Source organism: Camelus ferus, chromosome 34, assembly GCF_009834535.1.
Source record: "Camelus ferus isolate YT-003-E chromosome 34, BCGSAC_Cfer_1.0, whole genome shotgun sequence".
NCBI classification, from domain to species: Eukaryota; Metazoa; Chordata; class Mammalia; order Artiodactyla; family Camelidae; genus Camelus; species Camelus ferus.
The window spans coordinates 19,878,901-19,904,852 of record NC_045729.1 but is presented as its reverse complement, the minus strand read 5'-3'; the positions used below and the strand labels follow the sequence as shown (position 1 = coordinate 19,904,852).

At 37.9% G+C, this 25,952-nt stretch overlaps 1 protein-coding gene across 1 annotated transcript in view; it reads right to left on the bottom strand.

The window, feature by feature from the left end:
- ERC1 (ELKS/RAB6-interacting/CAST family member 1) overlaps positions 1-25,952 on the bottom strand; it is a 289,213-nt gene that overhangs the window by 247,733 nt on the left and 15,528 nt on the right. The window contains 1 exon segment of the mRNA XM_032472831.1: positions 17,781-18,599. Within this exon segment, the coding sequence (XP_032328722.1) occupies positions 17,781-18,449 (669 nt within the window). The 5' untranslated portion in view covers positions 18,450-18,599.

The following is a 25,952-nucleotide window of genomic DNA, read 5'->3' as shown; positions in this document are numbered from 1 at the left end:
ATATGGATACTCCCTTCAAGGAACGGTGAGGAGAACCCACAGAAGCTAGCAAGTGCAGGGAATCCTGTTACTAGCTCCAAGACGAAAAACTGCATGGAGGTCATTAACAACGCCCTTCAGAAGAATATACAAACAGCATCACTTCGATCCCACAAAACTAACTTGAGCTCTCTACCAAAATGAGCCATCTACTTAAAGCACGACAAAAAGCAAAGCAAGATTCATCAGAACCACCTAACTGTTCCCGAGTCAAGCTGACGGCACGGGGCACGAACTAAGTGTCGTGCAGAGTGTGTGCACAGAACACCAGTTACAGTTAAGGAAGAACAAATGGTTTCAGAAGTGAACAAATGATACAGCTATCCCTTCAGGTTCTGCCACACTTTTTATGCCAGACATACAGCAGCTTACCCTTTCTCCTCCCAGGTTTCCAGACACACAAATAATTTTATTTATTAATTTGTTTATTATAAAATAATTATTAAAAATAAAATTTGTTTAATTCTGTGAACTATTCAAATAAACAAATTATTTAAACAGAAAACAGGATAAAATGATTACATCTGACAATTTCATTTTTAAATATATAATACTTTATAAAATATTTCTCAGATTGAATATATAATCTAGATTGTACTTTTTTTTTCTGTCCTTATTTCACTTTGTTGCCTAAAGGCCTCATCAAACAAGTTAAAAGAACAGTTACCTCTTCAAGATTATGGTAGTTTACCCCAAAGAGCGCTGATCTCAAGCCCAGAGAAGTTGCCATATTTCACTCCCTACAAAATTGTGAAATAAACTGGAAAACTGTGAAATAAGACACAGCAGCCCAGTAGGACCAAAAACAGGGTATTAATTCATAAGGACTGTACTTCTCCACACAGCCCTAGTATTTGCTAATTCTCGGTGATGATACATGGTTTGTGCTTGTTTTATTATTTCTCAACTTTTCTGGATACACACAGAAAATAAATCCAAGTCTAATGATCTAGGTTTCTAGCTTGGTTGACTTGGTTGAGCAGATTAGCGTTTCTTCAAGTGTGACGCCTGGACCAGCAGCAAATAAGCACCACCTGGGAAACTGTTAAAAGCATAAATTCTTGGGCCCCATTCCAGGCCCACTCAATCAGAAATTCTGAGCGCTTGGGCCTTGCAATCTGTGTTTTAACAAACCCTCTATATAATTCTGGTGCACAGTTAAGTCTGAGGACCATGTGATGAAATAAAAAATCTTACATTCACCCAGAAAAGAAAACAAGAGAAGCAGGCTGGAGCAGAGGAGATGATGAGGATACATAAAGTGCTTTACAAATTCACCTTCTTTCCCCTCCTTCCTTGCCAGACCCCTAGGGGCCACTGTCTTCCTTCTACTTTTAACAGGTAAATTTATTTAGCACTCATGAATGTACACTTCTTAGTCTATTTACATTGTACTTTTAAAAAGTATCTAAATCTTCAGCACAAATACATACATTAGGATTACCTGGGAGAGTGTTTTAAAAGTACTGACGCCCACCCCTTCTCACACACGAGGACAAGCGAAGAGGAGGAGGTAACCCGGAAGAGGGTCCTCACCAGAACCGACCCTGCCAAGTGGCACCCTGACCTCTGGCCACCAACCTCCAGCACTGTGAGAAGTAAATGTCTGTTGTTTATTTAAAAAAACAAACACAAAACTGATGCTCAGGTCCTATCCCACACCAATTAAATCAGATTTTCTGGGGCTGGAGACTGGCCAAAAGTATTTAAAAGCTCCCCAGGCAATTCTAGTGTGCAATCAGCAGAAAACCACTCAGTCTAAATGAACGTCTTTGTCTCTATTTCATGTATTTCCAAGCACCTGTATCAGAATCACCAGGGCCATATCTCTCAAAATGATATTTAAGATAATCTTCAGTGATACATGCATATGACCTTTTGAAAAACAGGTACGTATTTACTTTTACAGGTTTTTGGCAAGGATATGATTTCCATGTATGGAATTGAAAATTTCATTTTAAAGTAAGATTCCATTTTTTTTTAAGTGTGCCAGTTCTTTTAAAAAACTAAGAGAACAGAACAAGGGATAGGGCAACACTGCAAGCATGCAAAGCGAACAAAAAAAGTGGTTAACCCTGACCAAGGTGCTTATTAAAGATATGGATTCCCGAGTCCTACCCCAGCAATCCTAAACCAGAAACTTGGGAGTGCGATCCAGAAATTTACATTTTTAACAAGTGCTCCCAGGTGACTCCTATTCACTACAGCTTAGAAATGCTCTAGTAAGAGGCATTTGAGCCCCCTTGCCAGCAGGCAGAGAACAAGGCTGGATGTGAAGGGGAAAGTTCATTCACCTGACCGCCACCACTCCCCGGCCTCACAGGAGGACGAGCCCCAGCTACACCTGCTGGGTGAGGAAGAAGCAGTTTCTCCTCCAAGACCCAGATCCCATCCTGACTTCCCACCCTGCCCCTTCCCTGCAGGCTTCTCAGCAGCCAGAGCTCATTCTAATTCCGCTCTCTTCTTTTCACCCTCTCATCCTCCCGACAACAGCCAGATGCCTTGAGTACTCCCCTGCCAGTCAGACCACCCCCCGTCCCGTGCTCATTCACCTTTTCAGCTACCCTGTGAAGCTAATTCTTTTAAAATGTCAAAATACTGACAATAATCCAATCACCCTGGGTTACACCTGTACTTTCAAATTCCAGTGATCAACATGCTCTATGCATTCAAACTGAACTTGTTTTTAAGTATCTGTATACTGTGGCCTGGTTCTCAGTCACTTCGCTAGACAGAGAGGATGGAGGATGGAGAACAGGTTCCAGTTCACCCGCCAGCTCCTCTCCATCAGCAGCAGCCAGTGGGTCCCAACCGTGACAGCACACGGAACCGCCTGCGCAGCGGTTTAAAATCCCCACCAGGAGGCCCCGTCCCAGCCCCAGCTCAGTCAGAATCTCTTAGGGCGAGGGTGAGGGCAAAACCAGGCATTATTTTTTCCTTAAGCTTCTCAGGTGATGCCAACATGCTGCCAAGACTGAGAACCGCTGAGCTAGGCTCAGCCAGAAGGATCCCCAAGACAGAGCTCGAGGCTGTCCGCCACAGTGGCAGCACTTCTGCCACTACTGCCCGAGATGCACTCACTCAGCCAGTACAGAGCAGCGACTCCTGAGGACCAAAGCTCCAAACTGCAGCACTCATGCGGGCAATATGCACATATTTGTTTGTATTTATCTTCTCTTTTTTTTGGTCAGGAAATGCCCGGTATTTGTTTACTCTGACCTGGCAGGTGTTTTTTAAACCCAACACCATACCTCCAAACATGAGCAGAATTTTCATAGAATTAAAGTGGCTCAGATTTTTTTTCATGCACAAGTAAGACAATTTTAATTTCCAAAAAGTTATGTATTATTAAACAATTGAACCATCTGTCCTAATTTTATAAACATGTAAACGTCTCAGTTTAACCCACCAAAAGTTAAACAGTATCTTTGTTACTATATAAAGATGAAGAAAACTAACATTTAACAGGCTCAGATTTAGACTTAAAATTTTCTTCCGTGCCTTAGATGACGTCGATTATATCCACCAACGCACAAGGGAGATACTGAGCAAGTTAAAATGGACAGACACTGCTGTCCGTACGTACCACAAAGCATATTTAAATATAAGTTCGAAGTTCAGTATCATACATCACAAACAACCTCAGTTGTTGAATCTCTGTGATACAAACCCCTTTCATGATTACATTCATTGTACTCGGTAAAATTAGATCTATTCATTCAATATCCTGTACAGACTGTAGTCTAAAATACTACAAATCTTTTGAGCATGTGAAATTTAGATTGTAAAACCAATTTTGTAAGAAATATGCCACAAAAAATATTTATTGTACATCATCAAATGAAAAGTATATTCTTTTATAAAGTCATAAAATTCACTTTACTCTTGGTACGACAAAGAAACCATGTTTAATTTTAGGAAGCTACAATTCTTCTAATAAATGAACACTTGGCAAAGAGAGCCACAGTTGTATCCACTTCCTGCCATAAATGCCAGCAGCAAGTACATCCAATTTCAAGTTCCTCTGAAGCCAATGAGTGGGCAGAAGAAAATCACAGCCAAAATGGGGAACACATGGCATTCATTCTTTGCAAAAAAAAAATCAGCAGTGGACTACAACCAGAAGGGGAAGCCATCTGTCACAAGAAAGAGAGGTGGCAGTGGCTATCTAGAACTATAACACGCCACCTCAACCTGGGCAGAGTCAAGCTTTAGATTTTAATTCCAGCTAACTCTTGTAATAAGCAACAGTTTTCAAAATTATTAGTGTCAAATTATGGATGGAATGGGTAAGAGGAAGAAAACCCACAGTTCAACTCTACCAACACTGTAACTCTTACCTTGCTATTAGGAACAGCAGCCATGGCAGAGAACCCACACACATGCAAAAACTCAAACAAGTCAACACTTGGACAAACTCCACTCCCTCTAGTATAAAAAGCACTGGCAGTTTTCTCTGCACCATATTTCTAGCCTGTGAACATCTGCCCAGAATGAAGCAAGCAAGCAACTTCCCAAACACGACGGGAAAAGTGGACCACAAGTGAAAAGTCAACCTTCACCACTGCCCCACCTATCACCTAACCCCCTCCACCACCCTAATCACACCACAGCCCCTGCTTCAGGACTCCACTCTTAGTAAGGTAAGCTCGCTGGCAATGCAAAAGATTTGAAAAGTAACCTTACCAAGTGTCAGCCCTGTCTTCTCTACAGTCCTAAACCCATTCAGATCCATTTCAGACACGTATGTGTCCAGGCTCCAGAGGAACACAACACTGAGTGTTAGTTTCTGTCATTTTAAAATCTCAAAATATAGATGATGTTTAATTCAGATGAAGTGTAGCCACCAGACGTCTATTTAGTCAAATCAGTATTCTACACTGTCATTAGAATGTATAAAAGGTGTCTTTGACGACAGTATTTGTGAAATTAGAATTGGTTACACTAATTCAGATTTAGTCACTTACTTGCTAATATTCCTTCCTTCATTCAAGCAGTTTTTGAAACCTCACTTCCTCCCCTCAGAGCCTTCTTCCAGAAACTAAAATAGTGATTTCCTCTAGAATAGGTTCATCTAAATATCCAACTACTGGTAATTCAATTTTTTTCAGACTTTGGCACACAAAGCCATATTTATTCTTAAAAAAAAAAAAAAAAAAACCTCTTCCATTTTTAATTAAAATATATCTGTATATCTCAATAAAAGTTTAGTTTTTAATTAAATCAATGACGTGGGAGGTATGCCTTCTGCTCCTTAAGAACATAATAAATATTGATTTACGATGGCGGTGAAGCACATAGTTACTCTCCACCACGTTAATAGTAGAATTTAGTATCTACTTATACCATAAATGAGTCAATATGGACCAGAAATGACATTCACTTGCTTAAAAGGTCAGTAAGCAGGATGTCAATAAGCAGATCATCTCCATCAACAAACCTCTGGGAAAAATCCACTGAGTCGAACAAAACACTCATGAATCATGAAGCAGTTAACGCTGGCTTCTTCCTGCTCCTCCTCAGTCATGACGTTCTGAGCAACTACAGCGTGAGGCTGAAACAGTTAACGTGAATGTGACGAATGTACTCAGTGTCTGGAGGAGTCCTCCTCCTTTCTCTTCCCTGACCACCTAGTTCAGAGGGAAGGGGCACAGACGTGGAGAACACTGCCTGCCGCTGAACAGCAGGTGACCGTGGGCTCTCAGTGAAACAAAAGTAACAGTACCTGTCTCCATCAGACCGTTTGGATGATTAAGACACAGGCAGAGCATGTAACACAGGGCCTGCTCCTTAGCAGGCGCTACGCAAACTGTTACTACTCATTAGCAGTAGGAGCTGTTGCTGCTGTGCACTCTGCAGTCTGAACCAGATGTCAGCAGCCCTTCTCTGTGCAGGGCCAGATTAAATGCTTCAGGTTCACAGAGCACATGCACTCTGTCACAGCCACTCAGCTGCCCCACTGTTGTGGGAAAGCAGGCACAGACAATACACAAGTAAATAAGCGTGGCTGTGTTCCAATCAGACTTTATTTATGGACACTGAAGGCTGGATCTCACACAATTTTCACAAGTCACAAAATATACTCTTCTTTGGATTTTTTTTTCAATCATTTAAAAATGTAAAACCCACTCTGAGCTTGTGGGGGGATGTACAAATCTTGTGGGCAGGATGTGCCCCACAAACTGTCGCATGAAACCCTTGCGGTAAATCAGTACATCTTAAATAGCAGCCGATGACCAAGTTTCCACCAATCCCTAATAAAACTGTCACTGTAGTTTTTAACCACTTTATTGGAAAGAACTATCCTTCACTCTGTGATTATGCAAGTCCAACTCCTTTGGCGTTACCATGTTTCTCCTCTTCTAAGAGGACAGTACGAGCAGGGAGTCGTTTATCCTTTTTCAGTTGTCTCTATTGATCAATCCCACGCCAGGTCCACTCCCCTACTTTTTTTTGGCAAGAAGTGGGGGGGGGGGGTTGGTTGGTTGGTTGTTATTTTGCTGGTGCATGAAATCCAAGTCCAGGTAGGAACTGTTATCTAAAGCTTTCTGCCTAATCAAAACAAGAAAAGTAATGCTACATGTCACTGACACTTGCTGATATTTAAACGAATCAAATTACATCTCTACCATCCGCTCAGCTGGTCACCTCTCTCTCTTTTCTCGGTTCTTTCTCTTAATGTTAACTCCTTCCCAGGGGCCTCTGAATCCTACAATACTTCCATTCTTTTATTTCCTCCTCTAACTAAAACAGACAGGAATTTTAATGTAGTCTTTCACATTTAATAAGTGACTATATACATGTTAATTTTTCAATAAATACTTTAAACAAGTATCTACACTTCACCCAGCTGTTCTCAGTTGAAACTGCCACAATGACATTTTAGTTGGCTTTTAACCAGAGAAACCAAGACCTGTCACTTCCCAGATGTGAGACGTGAACAGGTTACTCTCTTGATTTCTACTTTCTTCATATATAAATGAGGATAATATCACTTCCCTATAGGATTAGATATAATATATGAAAGAACCTTGTATGGTATTTGAAAATGCTCTATAAAAGTAGCTGTTAACATGTTCCCTATAAGCGGTACTCAGATGTATTTGACAATAGAGTCACTGTAAGACTTCATTTTCATTGACAAATCTATTACACTTTTTAAAGGTACAACAGATGATATAAAAAAGCCAAAGAGAACATCAGATGTAATGTAACATTTTTAATATCAATGAAGTAATAATTAGTGACATACATTTATATAAAAATTTCAGCTAGGAAAAAAAGTAGCACAGCACAGAAATAAATAGTTTAAAATAAACAGAATGAGTAAATATAAACATGCTATGTTGTACATTCTCAAGAAATCTCCAGTTTTGTGAAGGTTGAATCTTCTTCATATAAAGGCACATAGTTTAAATTATTTACAGAGAGCTTTCAGTCCAACTAACCAGACAGAAACTCCTGACCACATAGAGAAAATAGAGCAGTAAAAAAATTATTTCCAGCAGTATTACATTCCTTTTGGGAAAGCACTCTATAATCCACAGATGAGTCACTGTGGAAATAAAAACGTTAAATAATGGACACGACTGTAACTGAAAATCCTGAGAGCTGACTGCCCTGCTCAAAGCCCCTGGTGATCCGTCAGGGGTGTTAAGGTCACACAGGTGGTGATTAGTCATCCAGATGAAACTTATTATCCACTGTGACCCACTTTCTAGAAAAACTGTGAAGGTCCCTTGTTACAGCTTCCCTTCTCTGAGTAGATTATAAGATACATTCCATACTTCAAAAAAGGTTCTACAAAAAATAAACAAACAAACAAATAAGGTTCTACAATATTCTTTGTATTTATGAAATATATGACTTGATTCTAATTAACATTTATTGCACTGTACACCTATTATGGTAAGTAGTCTTGTCCGTAATTTTATACATACTATCTCCTTTACTCTCAGTTAACTATCACAAGAATCATAAAACATTTTTTCTCCACGTGACAACTGATGAAACTCACATGAAAGCACTTTGCTCTTTATATGCACGCATTGATTTTGTGCTGCCTACCTTGGAAAGGACAGAATAGTCCAATATTCTCATTCCCAGAAGCAGCTAACTTGGATATGTGAATCAGCAGTCTCGAACGAGGGTATTAAAATCAAAATGAAGAGACTCTTAGAATTACTTTAGGATAACTGACAAAAATCAGATAATTTTAGAAGAATCTCTAGAGACCACCTTGTCCAACCTTCTGGGTTTTACAGATGAGAAAATGAGTCCAAAAAGATTAAACAATGTACTGATGGTCACACACCTAGTTACTGACTGGCAGAGCCAGGATCAAAATGAGAATGCAAGTCTCCTTTTTTAAAATCAGGGTCCTGTCCACTACACCAGTGATTCTCAAGCTCATCAGACCCAATGCCAGCACCCCCATTTTTATAACAAATATTTTGTAATGTGCCCTTTATTATCATAAAATGAAATTCACAGATAATAAGCCCACTCTCCATGCAATAAAAAAAACTTAATACAATGCTCTATGAAAGAAAGATAAAAGAGTTTTATGATGATAGAATACCTATGTTAACATGTGAGATGCTGCGACACAGCTTCTCCAAAAGACATCCACGTGCAAACAGAGGCTGCTTGGTGGGTGCACTGGCCCACTATGCAATGCTGCTCCAGTCATTTTCTAAAATGATTAAAACTCTACATAAAGTTTCAAACAAAATGAAGTACAGTCTTACAACAACTTACACGACACTCCCAATGCTAGCAAATTCAGTGTATACTGAAGCTACTCAAAAACCGCTAATGTGTTTATGCACGTTTACACAGTTAAGATCTGGGCTCAGGTCATTATAAACAGATTTTTCACCTACACAAATTTCTGGCAAGACATCTGGAAATCACATGCAATGAGGGAGAAGGCTTCAACGCAGGGCTATCCTACCCATTGCAGGGTATCTAGCAATCCTGGGCCCCCTCCACCCTAAATCCAAGAAATGCCTTCTGTCTCCAAATTATTCTAGCAGCCAGTATTTCCACAACTTTCCCACAATTAAGAACGAATACACTACTTTTGAAAACAAGTACCTACCACCAAAAGTACGAAGAGAAATTTAGCTACTACTATTTAAGCAGATTTTCTTTTACCTGCTCTATCTCTTGCAAACGCTCTGCACCATGGGTAACGTGTTTCACGTTGAACAAGAAATATATCCCATGAACTACAGGACAGGAAAGACTGGAACTCACTAAAGTATGCTTCTCTCCTAAGAACCTGGCACCTATTCTAAGTTCCTACACCATCTGGTAAGAATAATCTACTAATTTCTCAGATTATCAAATCTATGAAAGATAATCAAAACTAAGAACACTTTCTGAATATATTCTTCTACTTTCTCAACTAGATTTAAAATACTAAACAACAATTTTCACATAGCTCTCAAAAAACATTTTTCTTTGAAATAAAGTGACTGTTGTAGGACATTAATAATGTAAAGAGTGCAACTGTGTAAAAAAATTAAAAATACTATGCTTGAACAAAGATTTATCTGTGAACAGCCATCAAAGCAGTTTTGCTTTCATTTTAATACTGTTATCTCAGACCAATAACAGGAATGATACTGGTTTACAAAGAACAATATATATATATAAATATCTGTCCAAAATTCTTTACCCAAACTGTTAAACTATAACATAACTTTATTTATATTTTTGACAATGAAAATACCTTAATTACAGACACATATCTCTTCCTAGATTTCATGAAACATAGAAAAAGAACTCAATATAAATAATGAAGAAATTTAACCTGAAAAATATTTCCTTCAGTTATGCTTTTAAGATACTATGAAAATGAAGGACAAAGGTTTTTCATTACAAAATTTTACAGCATGTAGGAAGACTTAAGAGGTTAATAATTTGTCCTAATCCCTGCTCTAGGGCAAAAAATGTATCTTGTGATAAACCGGTGACAGTTTCTTCTCATATCTTTGCTGGCAGTATCAGAAAATAAAAATACATATCTTTTTTTTTTTTTTTAACCATTCAGAGAATTTAAAAACGAAATCAAAATGAAACAGAAAACAACAGGCCTCTGCGTACACAGCAGAAGGCACCCAGACCATGGGCTCTACACTCAACAACAGCTCCCTACTTCAAGCTTACTGGGTATTACTCCTCCAGCATAAAGTAGGTAAAAAAAAGTTAAATAAAAACTTCCATGAGAGCGGCTTGATATGTGTTGCCTGGCAATATTCTTATTCTTTAAAACTGGGCTCTCAGTTTTTCCAGATTTTACAGTGCTTTCTAATAGTTAAGCAATGGTCATACAGACAGGTTCCCACCGTCAAGAAATTCTTGATGATTTGCTCTCTTTCTCAGGGCAACAAATTATAATGTTCAAGCACTGCTCACAAGATAATCTTTAAAATATGCAGTGATTTTGAAGAACTTAAGTTCTCTTTCTTTAGGGTTAAGAATATTAAGTGACTTCGAGAGAGTGAACAAAATTAAAAATTAGTGTAGACAGAAATTACAACCAAAAATTCATCAATATGTCTTTTTCCTTTTTTAATTTCTTCACAGTAAAAACTGGGTAATTGATGAGACAAAGAGGAATCCTTACCACAGAACATTCAATAAGGAAACCATTCACTGGTTAGCGAATCTTAACTGCTGGCTAAGACAGCCACCCCAGGAACCTCTCTAAGGACAGAGAATTACATGCTGTCAACAAACAACAAGCAGCAACAGGATCTTCTGACCTTTTTCAACCTGTTGCTCTTTCTTTCACTGACCCTTCTACTAAGGGGTTACTGTGTATTTCTAGAAGTCTATTATCCTCACATCCGTTTTACCCTACAAAGTAAGACACCGAGTGAAAAGAACAATCCTGGAGAAAATTTATGTATTCTTCACACAGATCCTCTAAATCACTAGGCACTTTAATGTTAATGTTAATTCTGGAGCCAAAAATTCAAGGAAGTGATTTACCATACCCTTATAAACTTTTCACATTGCTTTCAGCTTTACTTCCAGTTAGGGCAGTTCATCAGAAAAATACAATGGTACAAAGGAAGTGCTCAATATTAGTTAAATCAACAATGTTAAATATTAAACATTAAAATTAGTACTTAAAAATAGATGAACACTTTCATAGCTTGCCAAAAAGAGGGAGGGGGGATCTCTAATCCCAGTTAATATCTGAGAATGCACAACCAAAACCATTAACGATAGATCTCAAAGCAGGAATTTTTATTCAATGCACATGGATAAACTCATTCCAAAACTTTGAAGTACTTTTCCGGCTTTCTAGAACAGCAACGCTTTCTATTATTTAATATTGTCTGAGCTGAATTTTGACCTATTAGGCTTTTATCCAGTCTCTTTCCATCACTCACGGTTACTGAAGAAACAGTATAATTTCCTAAACCATGGTGAAGAAGCAAAAGCCTTGCTGATGTCAAAGACCATGTTTTATTACTATAGTGAACAGGGAGGGATATTACAGCTAAAGAATAAACTAGTCAAGACCCTTAGCAACAAACTCTTACCAGAGTCCCATTAATCAGGTCTCTCTTTCCCAACTGACATCTGCAAAGAGACATATAGCACCTGCGCTGCAGACTGGAACATGCTGGGCTGTCTCAGTGAGCACCATTTTCATTTAAAAGACTGAACTCACAACCAATGACTATTCAGTCTCAAGAATATGGCTGAATTTTTCTCAAAAATTAATGAAACCAACCTATCAACTCAAAGACAGTAATCAACAATACTTCTTGCCAGTGATAAAATTTGACATTTCAAGCAAAACTCAGTATCTCCCAACTGGTGAGTTTAAGTTACCAATACTTAAAAAGGCTTCTCTAAGGAGACAGGAAGCAGTATTAATGAATGAATCTGTTTAATGTGGTCTAATGAAATGTATCAACATTTGGCAGACCTGTATAACTCAATGAACCAATACTTTCCAAATGACCAACACACAGTGTTACAAAAGCAGGAGAAGGCATATGTATTACAGATGCACATCCTCCACAGGCAAAAGATCTGTTCCAAGTGCAAAACAGACCAGTTCATTTTAATGTAACAACGTATGGAAGGCTCACTGATAGGATTTCAGATTCCACACTGCACTAACTTTTAAGAAACTACCACTCTCTGATGAAAGTGTTCTAACACTGGATTATGGTCACGATTGCACACCTCTCTGTAAATTTACTTTAAAAAAAATCACTGAATTGTATACTTTAGGTGAGTATTATGGCATATAAACCATACCTCAATAAAGTGTTAAAAAAAAAAAACTACCACCTGTCAAATTTTGGTGTGGTTTCAAAAATATCCACAATTATCTGAAAAGGCTTCTAAAATATTCCTGCCTTTTCCAATTACGTTAAATATTTATATGATGCCTGATCTTCTTCATACACTTCAAACCAAACAACAAATTGCAACAGACTACTGAAAGCAAAAGCAGATGTGAGAGTCATCTGTCTTCTATTACGCCAGACACTAAAGAGACTGGCAAAACTATATGTCATTTAAAATGTTCTTTAGGTTAACATTTAATGCATTTGTTATAATTTTGAAATATACTAATAAATATTTTTTAAATTTCTATTTTAGTCTCTAATATGGCAAATGTTGATAAACAAAAGCCACTTGAGGTTCCTTAAAAATTTTTACAAGTGTACGACCATCCAGAGGCCAAAAAGCTTGAGAACTGCTGCTAAAAAGAATCATACCTGAGTGCCTGAGAGCTTGTCCAAAATCAGAACAGTTCTCCAGGAAGTCTGCATTCAAAGCAAAATAGATCCCTGCACATCACACACTCTGGAATGAGCCACCAGCCACTGTTAAGGGATGGTACAGCACACACATCAAGGCTGAATTATTTCTCACTTTCACAGCCTACAAGGTCTCACAGTTGAAATTAAGCTAGACAGGTATCATTCCAACCAAGTATCCTCCACTAATTGTCAAAATGCAACAGAACTTAACGATGAAACTATTAGGTAGGAAAGACTGCCAGAACAAAGAGAAAGGGAGGCAGTTTCAATAAGCATTATTGCTGATAATACGGAAAAATAAAAGGAGCAGATCTATGTTAAAGACTAACTTTCCAACTCCAGAAAAAAAACCAAGTATTCTGAGAGATGCACATGGCAGCACAGAAAATGAGAAAAATACAGTCCATAAAAGGTTTCTAATCTTGTCCATAAGGGAAGAACAGAACATTTTTCAATACAAAGTTAATCATTTCCTCGCTGAAAGCACATTTTCGCAATATTTCCCTTTGATAAATTTACTCCAAATTCATCAAGCAGAGGTGCATGATCTGCAGTGAGTTTGTTATTAACCAAAACAAAATTAAGGACATCCATTAGGAGTTCTTTTATCACAGGAATATAAGCATTTGCCTTTCTTAATGAATAGTGACTTTTCACTAACCGAGAGTCACTCAAGTTGTGCCCTCAAGAAGAATCTGCCTTCAAAGAAAAATACCACAACAAAGATAGAAGACCAAAACACAAAAATAGCTGGGTGAGAAAACAGATAGAAAGCATGTACCATTCAATGATCTCTCCCTTACTCCCACAAGCAGAGACATTGTGATAATAAATTAACGAGATCAATAAAGCTTCCAACATTAACAAACATACATACAGTAACAACCACATGCAGGTATCTACTAGAGTCACAGTCAGCCGTTAGTCTCTTTTCAAAATGCTTAAGAAAAACTTCTGCTCAAACAATTAAAACGAAATTCACCGTTTCTTACTTCAAATTTAGTTCTACTTTCTAATCTCTATCCATTTATCATCAATGGCAAAAACATTTCCTCAATTTCAACACCACGGTTCATCATAGACGTCTCTCTTGCCATCAGTCTACATCCAAGTATTTCTTTGAAAATATCTCATGGATGTGCACCTTCCTCTCCATTCCTATTACCCACATAAATCCAGGCTTTCTGCAACAAACTCTTTTTTCCTGCCTGCCTACCTGCCTTCAATCCTCTCTGCTGATGAGCAACAAAAACTGCTCCTGAACAAATGTTTTTATGTCATTCACTCCCCTACTCCATAGGGCAACTTCCTGTTACTTTCTTCAAATTCTTCTTTGAATAAGTCAGATTAAGAAAGAAAAAGATCATACACTTTTAAAGGATGAATTAAATCATATCTCAATAAAACTGTCATAAAAGGAGAGAGGGAGGAAGCAAGGCAAGGAGCTATAGAAGAGGGAAGGAGGAGGGGTACTCAGTGCCCCCAATTAAGTGCTCTCTCAGAACCTGCTTCATGCACTCTGGCGTTCAAAGACCCAGAGCCCTCCACCTGAGGCAGAGGCAGCCTGGCCTCCCAGGAACCAATTCTATGCCGTGAAACTGAGTCTTCATCAAACAGATATAGCTCTCTTAGGAAATACATTCCTCCAGGAGCCAGAATCTAAAACCTTAATATCTGTACTTGTTTTTCCAGTACTGGCCTTCCAAAAAAATACCAAAAAAAGAAAGAAAGGGGAAAAACTTCCTTCTCCATGGCTGCCCACTGAAAACACAGAGTGTGACTAAAATGTCACGAGTCTCTTCTTTGCAGTTCCCCCAACCACTTGGTATAAAGCACAGTTTCCAGGCCCCTCCAACACTCTTCTGGGCAGAGCACCTGCAGCATGACATCAAGTTCCGGGGCGGCGTGACTTTAAAAAGGAATGACGTCCTTTGATCAATATTAATGTAACTAAAAACTAAGTTCATTTTCTGGTTTCTTTTGCACAAGAAAATAAAACATGGGCTTCCCAACTCATATTTAAGCTGGCCTCTGCAAAGTTTCTATAAATTAGCAAACCCATAAAACCAACTCTATCACGGAGATGAAATCCCACATTAGATTGCAATGTGAAATGCAAGAGAGGGGTGAAAAAAAGAGACTGCAATTCTCTGGCAAATTCTCTTATTTCCTCACAAATAAGCCCTGTCAGATCTTTGCACAACATTTTTTATTAGATTCCCTGGATCATTTTTCATAATACTCCACTACATTCCAGATAAGCAAACTCACCAGCTCCACAAAACGCCAATTTCCTATATCCATTTATGTACCTTCGCACACGACAAAATCTAATGAACGGGTTGCTTAAAGTTCTGTAAGCCACACAATGAACAAATTTTGCTTCTCAAAATGATTAACTCCCCAAAAGGTGCGTATCTATTTTATATTTGATTAAATTTTCTCAGGACACTCCACATAGCGCCTTTGACACATCCCATTTCTGGAACACCAAAAAAGATGAGATCTACATGGAAAACAGAGTAGACTATCAAGTTATCCACAATATTCTGAATAATCATTCATAATCCAGCTCTGTGTTAAAATAGAATTATCAAAAAGAAGAGTTAAACAGTCCAAGACAGAAATCCCAGATTTTAAGATCAGACTTCACTGACAGTGAAACAATTAGCAACCTCATGATGTTTATTTAAATTCAAATAATAACTTTTACCATGTGCCAAATCAAGGTACAACCTAAAATTATTAAAATGTTAACAGTTACCAGTGTCCAAACAGTGAGAATAAAGGGTAAAAACAAAGATTTACAGAGGATAAGTTTATCTTTTTGAATTTCTAAACTTGAAACTCTCTTGATCACTAAATAAATAAAATTAAAATCCCAAAATCAGAATCCCCAATAAAGTCAGACTCCAAAAAGAAAAAAATACACGAAGCAAAACATTAAATGCACTTGCCACACTGTAGTATTAAAAAAAAAAGTAATCTGATCACACAAAATTCCAATGAAAGTGGTTTAAATTAATTATTTTTAAAGTAAGCTTCCAGTTAAACTCAACACATAGAAATATTACAAGGTATAATAATCAAAACTAAAAGTATGACAGTATCTTACCAGATGCGAGTTAGAATAATACAAAAAACATAAGGCATCCAAAGCCTAACTCTGCAATTCAACCAACCTCACAGCTGGATTTTCATTCTTCATCAAGTAAACATACACCAAAAACCTTCATTCTCAATTTAAAAAAAGGAAAAGAAAAGGCCTTTCCTGTTAAAACATACATCGTTCCGTTTCTCCATCAGTATTTGAAAATTTGGTAACAAAAGGAGCATGGAATATGAAAACAGCTGGATATTTATGTTAGAAACACAATCTTCTAAAAGGACTTCACAATAATGAGCCATACACATTAGGCAATTCTAAGCAAATGTGTTTTTACATTTGACAGGATTCTAGACTGAGATCTCTGTGGCCCAATCAGATCAAACATTTAGGATGCATCTAAATCCCCAATCTCAAACTGAAATGGGGAAATTTGTTTAATTACTGTAAATCCTATTAAACCAATCTTCTTTGTGAAGTGGAAAGCTCCGGCCTCTGAGGGCGTGGAGGGTGTCAGAACGCACAGCTTAATTAGGGCCCACGGCTGGCTCACTGTAATCTGTTCATTAGCATTCTCCATTCTCTAGATCTCACTGCAGTATTTCACTTTACTTTAAAATTGTACCCTTCGCTTTTTGGACCAAAGTTATACAATTTTAGGATTGTGTGGTAATTACAGTGGGTGCAGGAAGACTGCATTCCTGCCAGCATTGGTGTTTAATTAGGGCAAGGGGTGGAATCTCGACATGGCAGCGCTCGCCCTCCTTCAGCACATATGGTTTTTCTGGCATCGCAGCTCTGGGGACTGTGTCACCTCTGCTGGACTCAAGTGCTCAGTCCCCACCACAGACTTTTCGGAAGATTCAAATATTTTGTCTTTGGATGTAGCTTGATGATTAGAAAGGTTACTGTCATCGCTTTTTATCCATACAGCTTTTAAAAGCACAGCCATAATTAGGCCTGAATTATTTGAAAATAAAGAAGTAAGCCAATAATTTTTTCCTAGTTAAAATGGACATTTCCAAGTTGCTTGATGACAAAAAACTTCTTGGTAATAGGCATATTTTCAGTATCACCAAAAAGGTACACTGGAGGCTAAATTCAATGATAAATTCACTAACCTCAACTTAACACTCAACTTCTACCAAAACCCACTTTAAATTTTATACATACCAAGATGCCTTTCTTCCACCTTAAATCCTTAAATATGAGGAATTAAAAAACTTAAAAAAAAAAAAAAGCATCCTGAGGTTAAACTTTCATAAGTGTCAACAGAAAGAACTGCTACTTATTGTTGGTACTTAATAAATTTTATATCATCAATATTAACTTTTTAAAATTAATTTCCATTCTGTACTGTCAACATGTTGACTTGCCTTGTGATTTTTTTTAAGATTGACTTTTTTACCATTTACTATGGTAAATCTTAATGCTACATCCCACACTTAAGTTACATAGCCTGAATAATTCTGATAATGGATCTTAGAGCATGTGGCAAAATTATATACTCACAAGAATTAAACAAAGATAATACATGCTGAAAGAAAAGACAGGAAGGGAAAGAGAAGCCAGGGGAAAGAAATAAGCTAGAATTGGGGGGAGCAAGCAGATACAGCAACCAGAATAAAAGGCACAAGACCAATCTGGAAAAGGCTGAGAAATGGAGGCCATAAAACACTAAGAAAAACAGGAAAAAGGAAAATAAATGAACAAGAAGGGAAAAAACCTAAAAAAGAAAAGAAAAAGAATGGCTCATTTCATTTATATACATGAATTCAGTTTCACTGACACACAGAATACAGAAAGGTAAACACACACATGACACCAACCTGGTTTTCCTCCTGCACAACTCTGTACTGTTCCTTCCAAACAGTGATTTTGGAAGCTTCGTCTTTCCTCAGGGCTCGCTCTTTCTTCAGCTCTGGGCTCCAGAAGGTCTTGATGCTATTCATGGAAGAACTCAATTTGCTCTCCTTTACTTCCACGTCCTTTCGTAGGAGATCATTTTCCCTTAACACTTCCTTCAGCTGTGTCTGCAGATCCATGATTGTGTTGTCTCTCGCCTGGCGAAGAGAGTGAGGAACAGTGGATGCCATGCTCACTGGGGGGAGGTGATGCTCCCCGAATGCTATGGTGTCACTGGCCACCCCACTGCTGGCTATGTTGGGGCTACTGCCCATCGCTGTCATCCTCACACCGTAAGGCAGACGTCCTCCAGAACGGCCAAGCGTCATGGTGCTTTTAGGTGTTTCTGAACCCACGTTTTCATGGTCACTCAGGTACATAGGGCCGGAAGTGGCATAGGCAGCATTTAAGGACTGGATATTCTCCATTGAAAGGGTCTTCCCACTGCCACCCCCGACACTGCTTCCAGAACTCCCTCCTGTACTGTTGGTTCGACGATGACCCAAGCGAGGGGAACGTGGAAGCCTAGGTGAGCGCCCAGGGCTCTGGTTGCTTGGTTCCACCTTCCCCACCGAGCGAGCACTTCCATACATGGTTGCAAGATGAATTTCAGTGCCAGGAAAGACAGAAAGCAGAATCCGGAACTCTGTGCGATTTCTCTATAGCTGTAAAGTCTGCTCAAGGCTAATGAGAAATAACAGGTCCTCAGCTGTCCAGTCGTGAAGAAATAGCTTACACCATATCTGTAATGGAAAGGTCACACGTTAACTCCTCCAGGAAGAAACACTTCCCCTCTCAGACACTTTTTCATTGTCCCCACTCGAGGGAGAGCCCCTGCGGTTACATTTACTCAAGCATTTGTTTACAGCACAACTTATTTCTTAGTAAACACCATTCTAAAAATATTCAACATGTCTCAAAACTGAATACTGAAACCATACTAAGCAAATGGAAAAGAAAAAGAAATATATCAGATAAGAAGATTGGCAAGAAAAACACAAAACTCAGTGTTTGAATATATGATTTTCTAACTGGAAAATCCAGGATTATCAACTGACAAGTTATTAGAATAACAAAACTCAAAAAATTGGTTAGACACAGATCAATATATAAATATCATGTATTTACATGCAATACATTGTATATGTGCAGTCAAATTGTAATAATTCTACCTAATAAAACTGAAAAATGAAAATAAATAAATATCAATGCTTTCCTGCACATCAGTAATAACAATCTTAATGCATTTTTTAATGCATTTTAAAAAAATTCCCACTCACAACAGCAACAAAACCATAAAAACACTTTGATATAAATCTAACAAAAATGTGCAAGAAGTTTTGGAAAAACTGTAGAACTTCCCTGAACAAAAGGAAAGTTATCCATGTTCATGGATGAGAAAACAGGCACTGCGAGGGTGTCAGTTCTTCCCCAACTACTCTACCTGCCAATGAAACTCTGTACAGGAATTCTTCACATAACTCAACAAGCTGACTCAAATTCAAATGGAAGAGTAAAGGCACAACAACCATCAAAGCAATCTGAAGTAGAAGAACAAAGGAAGACATCTGCTAAAAAGTAAGACAAATTACAGATCCATTAACTTTACTTGCGATACAAAAACATTTTTTAAGCCTCTGAGAATAAGGGTTTTTTTTCTTCTTATTAATTCATTTAGCAGCAAAACTGGACCTGATCTGAGGTCACTTACTGTTTATATGTATCTCACCTAGTGTGATTACTCATGCACTTTATTGGGAAAACAATGTGTATGATTACAGGAAACTGCCTAATGCCCACTGGGCATTATCGGGAAAAATCTAGACTCCAAAACCACATCTGACCCCTAAGATTTCTCATAATGACTCAGAGCCATTTAAAGCTATAGCAATTAAAACTGTATAGTTCTGGTTCAGGGACAGACTCTAAATTATATATGAGTGAGTTTAGTATATGCTAAAAGTAACACTGTATAACAGAGAGGAAAAGACAAATCATTCAATAAATGAGTTTGAACTGCTGCTCTTGGAAAAAAATAAGTTACAGCCCTACTTCACACAGTACACAGAAATAAATTCCATGTACATTAAAGATATAAATTTTAAAACTATTAAATGTACTATAAAATTCACTTAGGCGAATACCCTTGTGAACTTGAATTAAGGTAGGACTTCTTAAATAAAAAACAGGGGGGAGGGTATAGGTTGAGGGGAGGGTATAGTTCAAGAGGTAGAGCACATGTTTAACATGCTGACGGTCCTGAGTTCAATCCCCACTACCTCCTCTAAGAATAAATAAATAAACCTAATTACCTCCGACCACACACACAAAAAAGAGCAAAAACCATAAAGCAAAAATCAACTAATGCATTATGTCAAAATGACAAAATACACCAAAAATTAAAAGAAAAACAAAAACCTAGGTGAAAAATGTATCTAACACATGTATAAAGATCTGTATGCAAAATACATAAAGAATTCCTACCTGGGAAATGCCAGATTTGAAACAGCAGTGGTTAGAGGGGAAGGGGATTTGCCTTCTAAGGCTGGGGGAAAATGCTTGTGGAGGCTTCAGCTTCATTTATAAAGATTTGTACTCATAATACACAAAAACTTGAAATTTTTAAGAAGAAAATATGTTCATATTCTACAAGAAGAATAATTAAGACAAAATTTAAAAACACCTATCTACTTTCTACACTTCTCTCAAACATAAATCAATACAGATCTAAACTAGATCTCTGTGGTTTCCTAGTATCAGTCTACCAAAGAATTGCCTTAGGTCAAATACAGTTTTCACCATATTAAATAATATTTTCCAAAAAGCCACTGTTACATAGAGTTTATTCTTACAAGTGTTTCTTCATTGAAAATGCAATCCAAGTAAATCACATGGTCAAAACCAAGATTTTAAAGGGTCTTTATATTCTAGTCAAACTCGAACAGGTTAAAGATCTTCATAAATAGGAAGATACCGGCAGTCTCACCTCCACTTTAGTGATCCTGTAAAGATCGCCCTCAGGTAACAACAGGCAGGCCAAGAAATATACAGAGCCTGAACCTTCTGTCTCAGAAATAGCAACAGTACAGCAAGTTCGGAAATTGCAATACTCTGTGAGTAATATTAGGAAATTCCCTCCCACAACTAACTGAGCTCAGAAGTAAAAACTCCTTCTTCCCACGATTAATCTGGACTGTAAGGTAGATGACAAGTAATAATCTACATACTACTTGTTCAAGTGAATTCTATTTCAAGATCAGAGGGTTGCAAAGTTTCTTATTTTAAGTAATCTGAGTATTTCTTTAAATGAGAGAGCTATTCATTACCCAGAATCCCTTGAATGATAACAAAGCTAACATACAGTGTCAGGCACTGCGCTAAGAATTTTATAAGATTTAATTTAATATTTATAAGCACCCTACAACATAGATGAAGAAAGTAAGACCTATAGGTGCTAAGCGACTTACCCAAAGTAAAACAGCTATTGAGTGGTAGGGGCAAGCTCTGAATTAGGTGCCCTGGAGGCTCTTAACTACTCTTTACTCTGCTGACATTGACATCTCAGTTGTCCACAGGGTATTAAAGGCTTCCACAATTTTAAGGCAGGGTGTCCTGTTAATCCAGCACCCTAAACTTAAAGTTTAAGGCACATCTTAGGTTTTCCTGGGTGTAAAGCTTAAACAATCACATTTATCTCTCTATTGAGGAGAACGTCTTTTTTAAAAGATGGTGTGCAAAAGAACCAAGTAAGTAAAACTAACAAAATAAAGAGTAATAATTCAGAGTTTCGGGAATCAGGCCCTCTTTAAACTGCCACATTCAAGAAAAGAATTCCCAACTGTGCTTTTGTGCAAAACTGCATCTTCATTTAGTCAAGTAACAAAATCACACTAAATAGGCTAAGATCCAGAAACAAAACTCCACATCCAGTTTTCAGCATTAGCAGGTGCGCACACTGTCTGAGCCGCTTTCAGGCCCCACATGTCACTTGCACGTGGAGCCTTTGTTACTTTCAGAACTACATTCATTCCTACAACAAAAGAAGAAAACTCACCAGCTCTATCTGAAGCCCTCACGCTAGCTTCTTCTAATGGCAACTTCAGGGAAGATAGTGTTTAAAGAAAATTAATTTCCTTAAAAAATTTCCCAGACCCACAAACACAATAATTCCTGCACTTTGAATAGCTGACAAAAAAGAATTTTGACAAAATAAAGAAGGTTAAGCTGTATGACTCCATTTATGTAAAATTCTAAAAGAATCTATTATGACAGAAAGTCAATCAGTACGCGCCCGGGGTTGGGGCTGAGGGATGCACAGGTAATGAGGGGCTGAGAGGAAACTTGGGGCGACGAAAACGTTCACTGTCCTGACTGAGGTGAGGCTTCCCAGGCACATACAGGTCAGAACTTACCAAACTATAGTCATTTTTAAATGTTCAGTTTATTGTACATAAACTACACCACAAAAGTTCAAAAAAATAATTTCACATTCCAAACTCTCCTGCCCCTGATTAATCCAAAGGAAACACCTTCACTGATTATGTACCTGGAGCCCGACTGCTGCTGGAAAACATCGTGCAGCTGCTCAGCTTGAGCCCATAATGTGGCCCGAGTCCCCCATGTCCCTTAGTTAGCCCCTACCTAGAATCCGTTGTGGTTATTTCAAACCTTCTCCCTCTGCTCATCAGACAGAACACATGACTGTCCTGGGTCAGAGACAAAGAACTTATTACTCACAGCACAGCCAGCAGTATGAGCAGCTTGTTACCCTCAAGTCCTACCAGGTGACACAACGGGGCCCAGACAGATGCTACACACGCAGTGGGTTTGCTGAGGAACACTGAGTTTAGGGAATTCGCCACTTCTGCAGAAAGCAATAAGTAAGTCTGACCTCTCCCAATGCGAGACATTACCTCATCCCTCAAGGTGGCTTGCTGCAAACACAAACCTCAGAAATGGCCCAGGTTAACAGCAGTCAGGGCCTTGCATTTAGAGCATGCAGGGAATAAGAAATCCTGGAAGACTCACTCTCCTGACAAGCATCTGTTGTAGTTTCAAGGTACCTTTGTAAATCTTTGATACTCCCTCCCTTCAAGGGGGGAAGCAAAATTCCTCTTCCTCTGAATGTGCATTAGACTTAAATGATTTGCTTCTAATGATGTATCATCTCCAAGACTAACTCATAAAAGACACTGGGGCTTCTTTCTTGGTCATTATCTCGGATCACTCGCTTTGCGGGGAGCTGGCTACCATGTTGTAAAGGTAATCATGCTACCCTACAGAGAGTGCCACACAATGAGGAACTGAGGCCTCCTGCCAAGAGCCACGGGAGATGGCTCGGAAAGGATCCTCCAACCCCGGTCAAGCCTTCCGATGTCCGCACACTCAGATGACACCTTGACTGCAACCTCGTGAAATACCCTGAGCCAGAACCACTCAGCTACACTCTTCTAAGAATTGTGAGACAGTGTCTGCTTTTTCAATCCAGTAAGGTTTGAGATAACTTTTTATACAAGAGATAACTAACACAGTATTGTTTCCTGACACTTCTGTTTCAGGTGTGCATATGCACACACGTGCATACTGGATCACAATTTAAAATGTGTTTCTTTTTGAAAGTTCTAAACAATTCTCAACACCACCGCCAGAATAATCTTCTAATATGATTCTCCAAGTGAGTCAAGCTCCCTGTTACCCCCAAGCCCCAAAGATGACACAGAGGGGTCTAAAGAGAACCCCTCAGGAGGCCCATGAGAGCAAAACTATTTTCACAATACTATGACATTGGCTTTTTCACTGAACATTCTCACAACGTACAGTAGTGTTTTCCTGAGGCTACATGACATGAGGGATTATCCCACTGACAGCTAATGGAATGTGTACTTGTACTCACATGTTTTTAAAAATCTCTTCTACTTTCTAATATGGTAAATAGTAACAGACAGAGCCTACATAAACAAAAGCTATTTGGAGTCTTCAGTAATTTGTATGAGTGTAAAGGGATACTGAAATAAAAAAAGTTTAACAACCACTGCTCTAAAATTTAAACATGACATAATCACACACACCTACATACTTCCTTTGATGGCGTCCCAGAATAAGAATCTAAATTCCTTGGCAGTGCATGTAAGACTTCATGATTTGGGCCCTGCCTACCTCTCTAAAGACAGGTTTCTTCTTAGTCACTCTCCTTCTCCCTGTGACAACCATGATCAAGTGCCTGCAATTTTCTGAAATCCCATGCTCTCTCTTGCTTCCATGACCTTCCTCTTCCCCATCAACTGGCTCACTACGCATTCTTCCAAACTCAGTTAAATAGTCACAATCCCTTAATTCCCTCAGTCCAATTTAGGTGCCCCTCTTATGGAAACAGGGGCTTTTAAAAATACACTTACTACATATTAGTTAAGTAACTATTTCCTTAAAGGCAAAGCAATGTCTTATCTCCAAAACCTAGTGTAGTGCCTGATACAAATCCATTATGCAATGTTTGCTGACTCCACAACTTAACCTAAATCTAAGTAAAACTCATTAAGATGGTTCTTATACATTCAGAAAGTGATGGTAATCTTGAAATTAGTTTATGAAAATGCAACTAAATGCAATTAAGACAAACATAATGAAATCCTTTTTATCATTTCCCTTATGTTAATAAACTCTATTTTTAAATTGCAACGAAATTCCATAAATTGACAACCTCCTTCTCTGTATTTTTATCCTCTAATATTTTACCCTGAAAATCATAAAGTAACCTACCGAATGAATGGTGAAGATATCAACTTTTAAAAAACAAACTGTTCTTCCTGCATGAATAAAACTAGGAAATTCTGTGGCTAAATCTTAATTCCAACATAACAGCATAAGCTCAACAGGAACAGACTAATGCCCCTCATCTTCTAAGAAAAAAAAATTTAACTCATACACATACAGAGCAATCCTATGCAGAAAATATTATACCTATAGGTACATATATGCTCTCAAAACTGAAAAATCTCTATTAAATTAATCTGTCAAGTTAGTATCATAACCAGAGACCTACCAAATATTTAAAATGAGTTGTTTTATCTTGCATTTTGATTTTTTTAATGCTTTAAAATACCAGCACATTTAAATTTCTGCAAGTTTGTCCAGATTTAGGTTTTAAAAAACTTCCTAGAGTCTAATTCTGATAAGAACATTACCAGAAACCTAGTTTATCTTAAATTTGGTGTTTACTAACAACACAGTTCCAACATCAATTGTTCATGTTTCCATACTTCCATAAAAATGTACAATTTTTAGAGCTCTTCAATTTAACCAAAGGAGCATTCTTAACTCAAAAACAGACTGAAAGCCTTAAAATGCTGGGTTTCCCTATCAAGAGAAGGCACAATGTTTCTCAAAAAAGTCAAGAAAACTAAAATTAATTCAGTTTTGGTGACATATAAGCAAAGATTTTTTTTAAAGATATACAAGACAATATTTAAAAGGACTAGGTTTATTGTTAAAACAATTAAGTCATTTTTTTAAAACTCCCCAAATGAAGAGGAATGGCAAAAGTTAAAAATACACTTACAAATCAAAAAGGAACAGTGCTCAGAACATATAGACACAGTAGTTTTTATATTATCCTCCCTAACTCTGTTGCCCCCTGTACTAGAGCGTATTAGTAACACTCTGCTCAAGTATGAAAACAAAAAATGTGACCTGAAATCTTCTCTACAGGTGTGTAAAAATGTGCAGAACAAAAATGCAACACACAGACCTTAAGCACATTTCATCCTAACCAGGCCCGTGTAAAGTAATTCTTACTGTGATCCTGAGGCTCAGTCGTGTTATAATTTGAAGGAAAAGCTTGGGCTGATTCAGCTCCACCACTTACACATATAGCTTTCAACAAATAAATAAATCTCTTTAAGCCTCAGTATCCTCATCCATGAAATGGGCTTATCTTCCTCAACAGATGGTTTAAAAGATCAAATCAGTGAGTAAGTATAAAATATCTGGTTCCTGGTAGATCTTCAATAAATGTCAGTTATCACATGTCTAGGAATTCATCTTACATGTGTTTTCACACAAGTGGGAAAACTGAGTAAGAATCAGCTGCAGAATTCTTT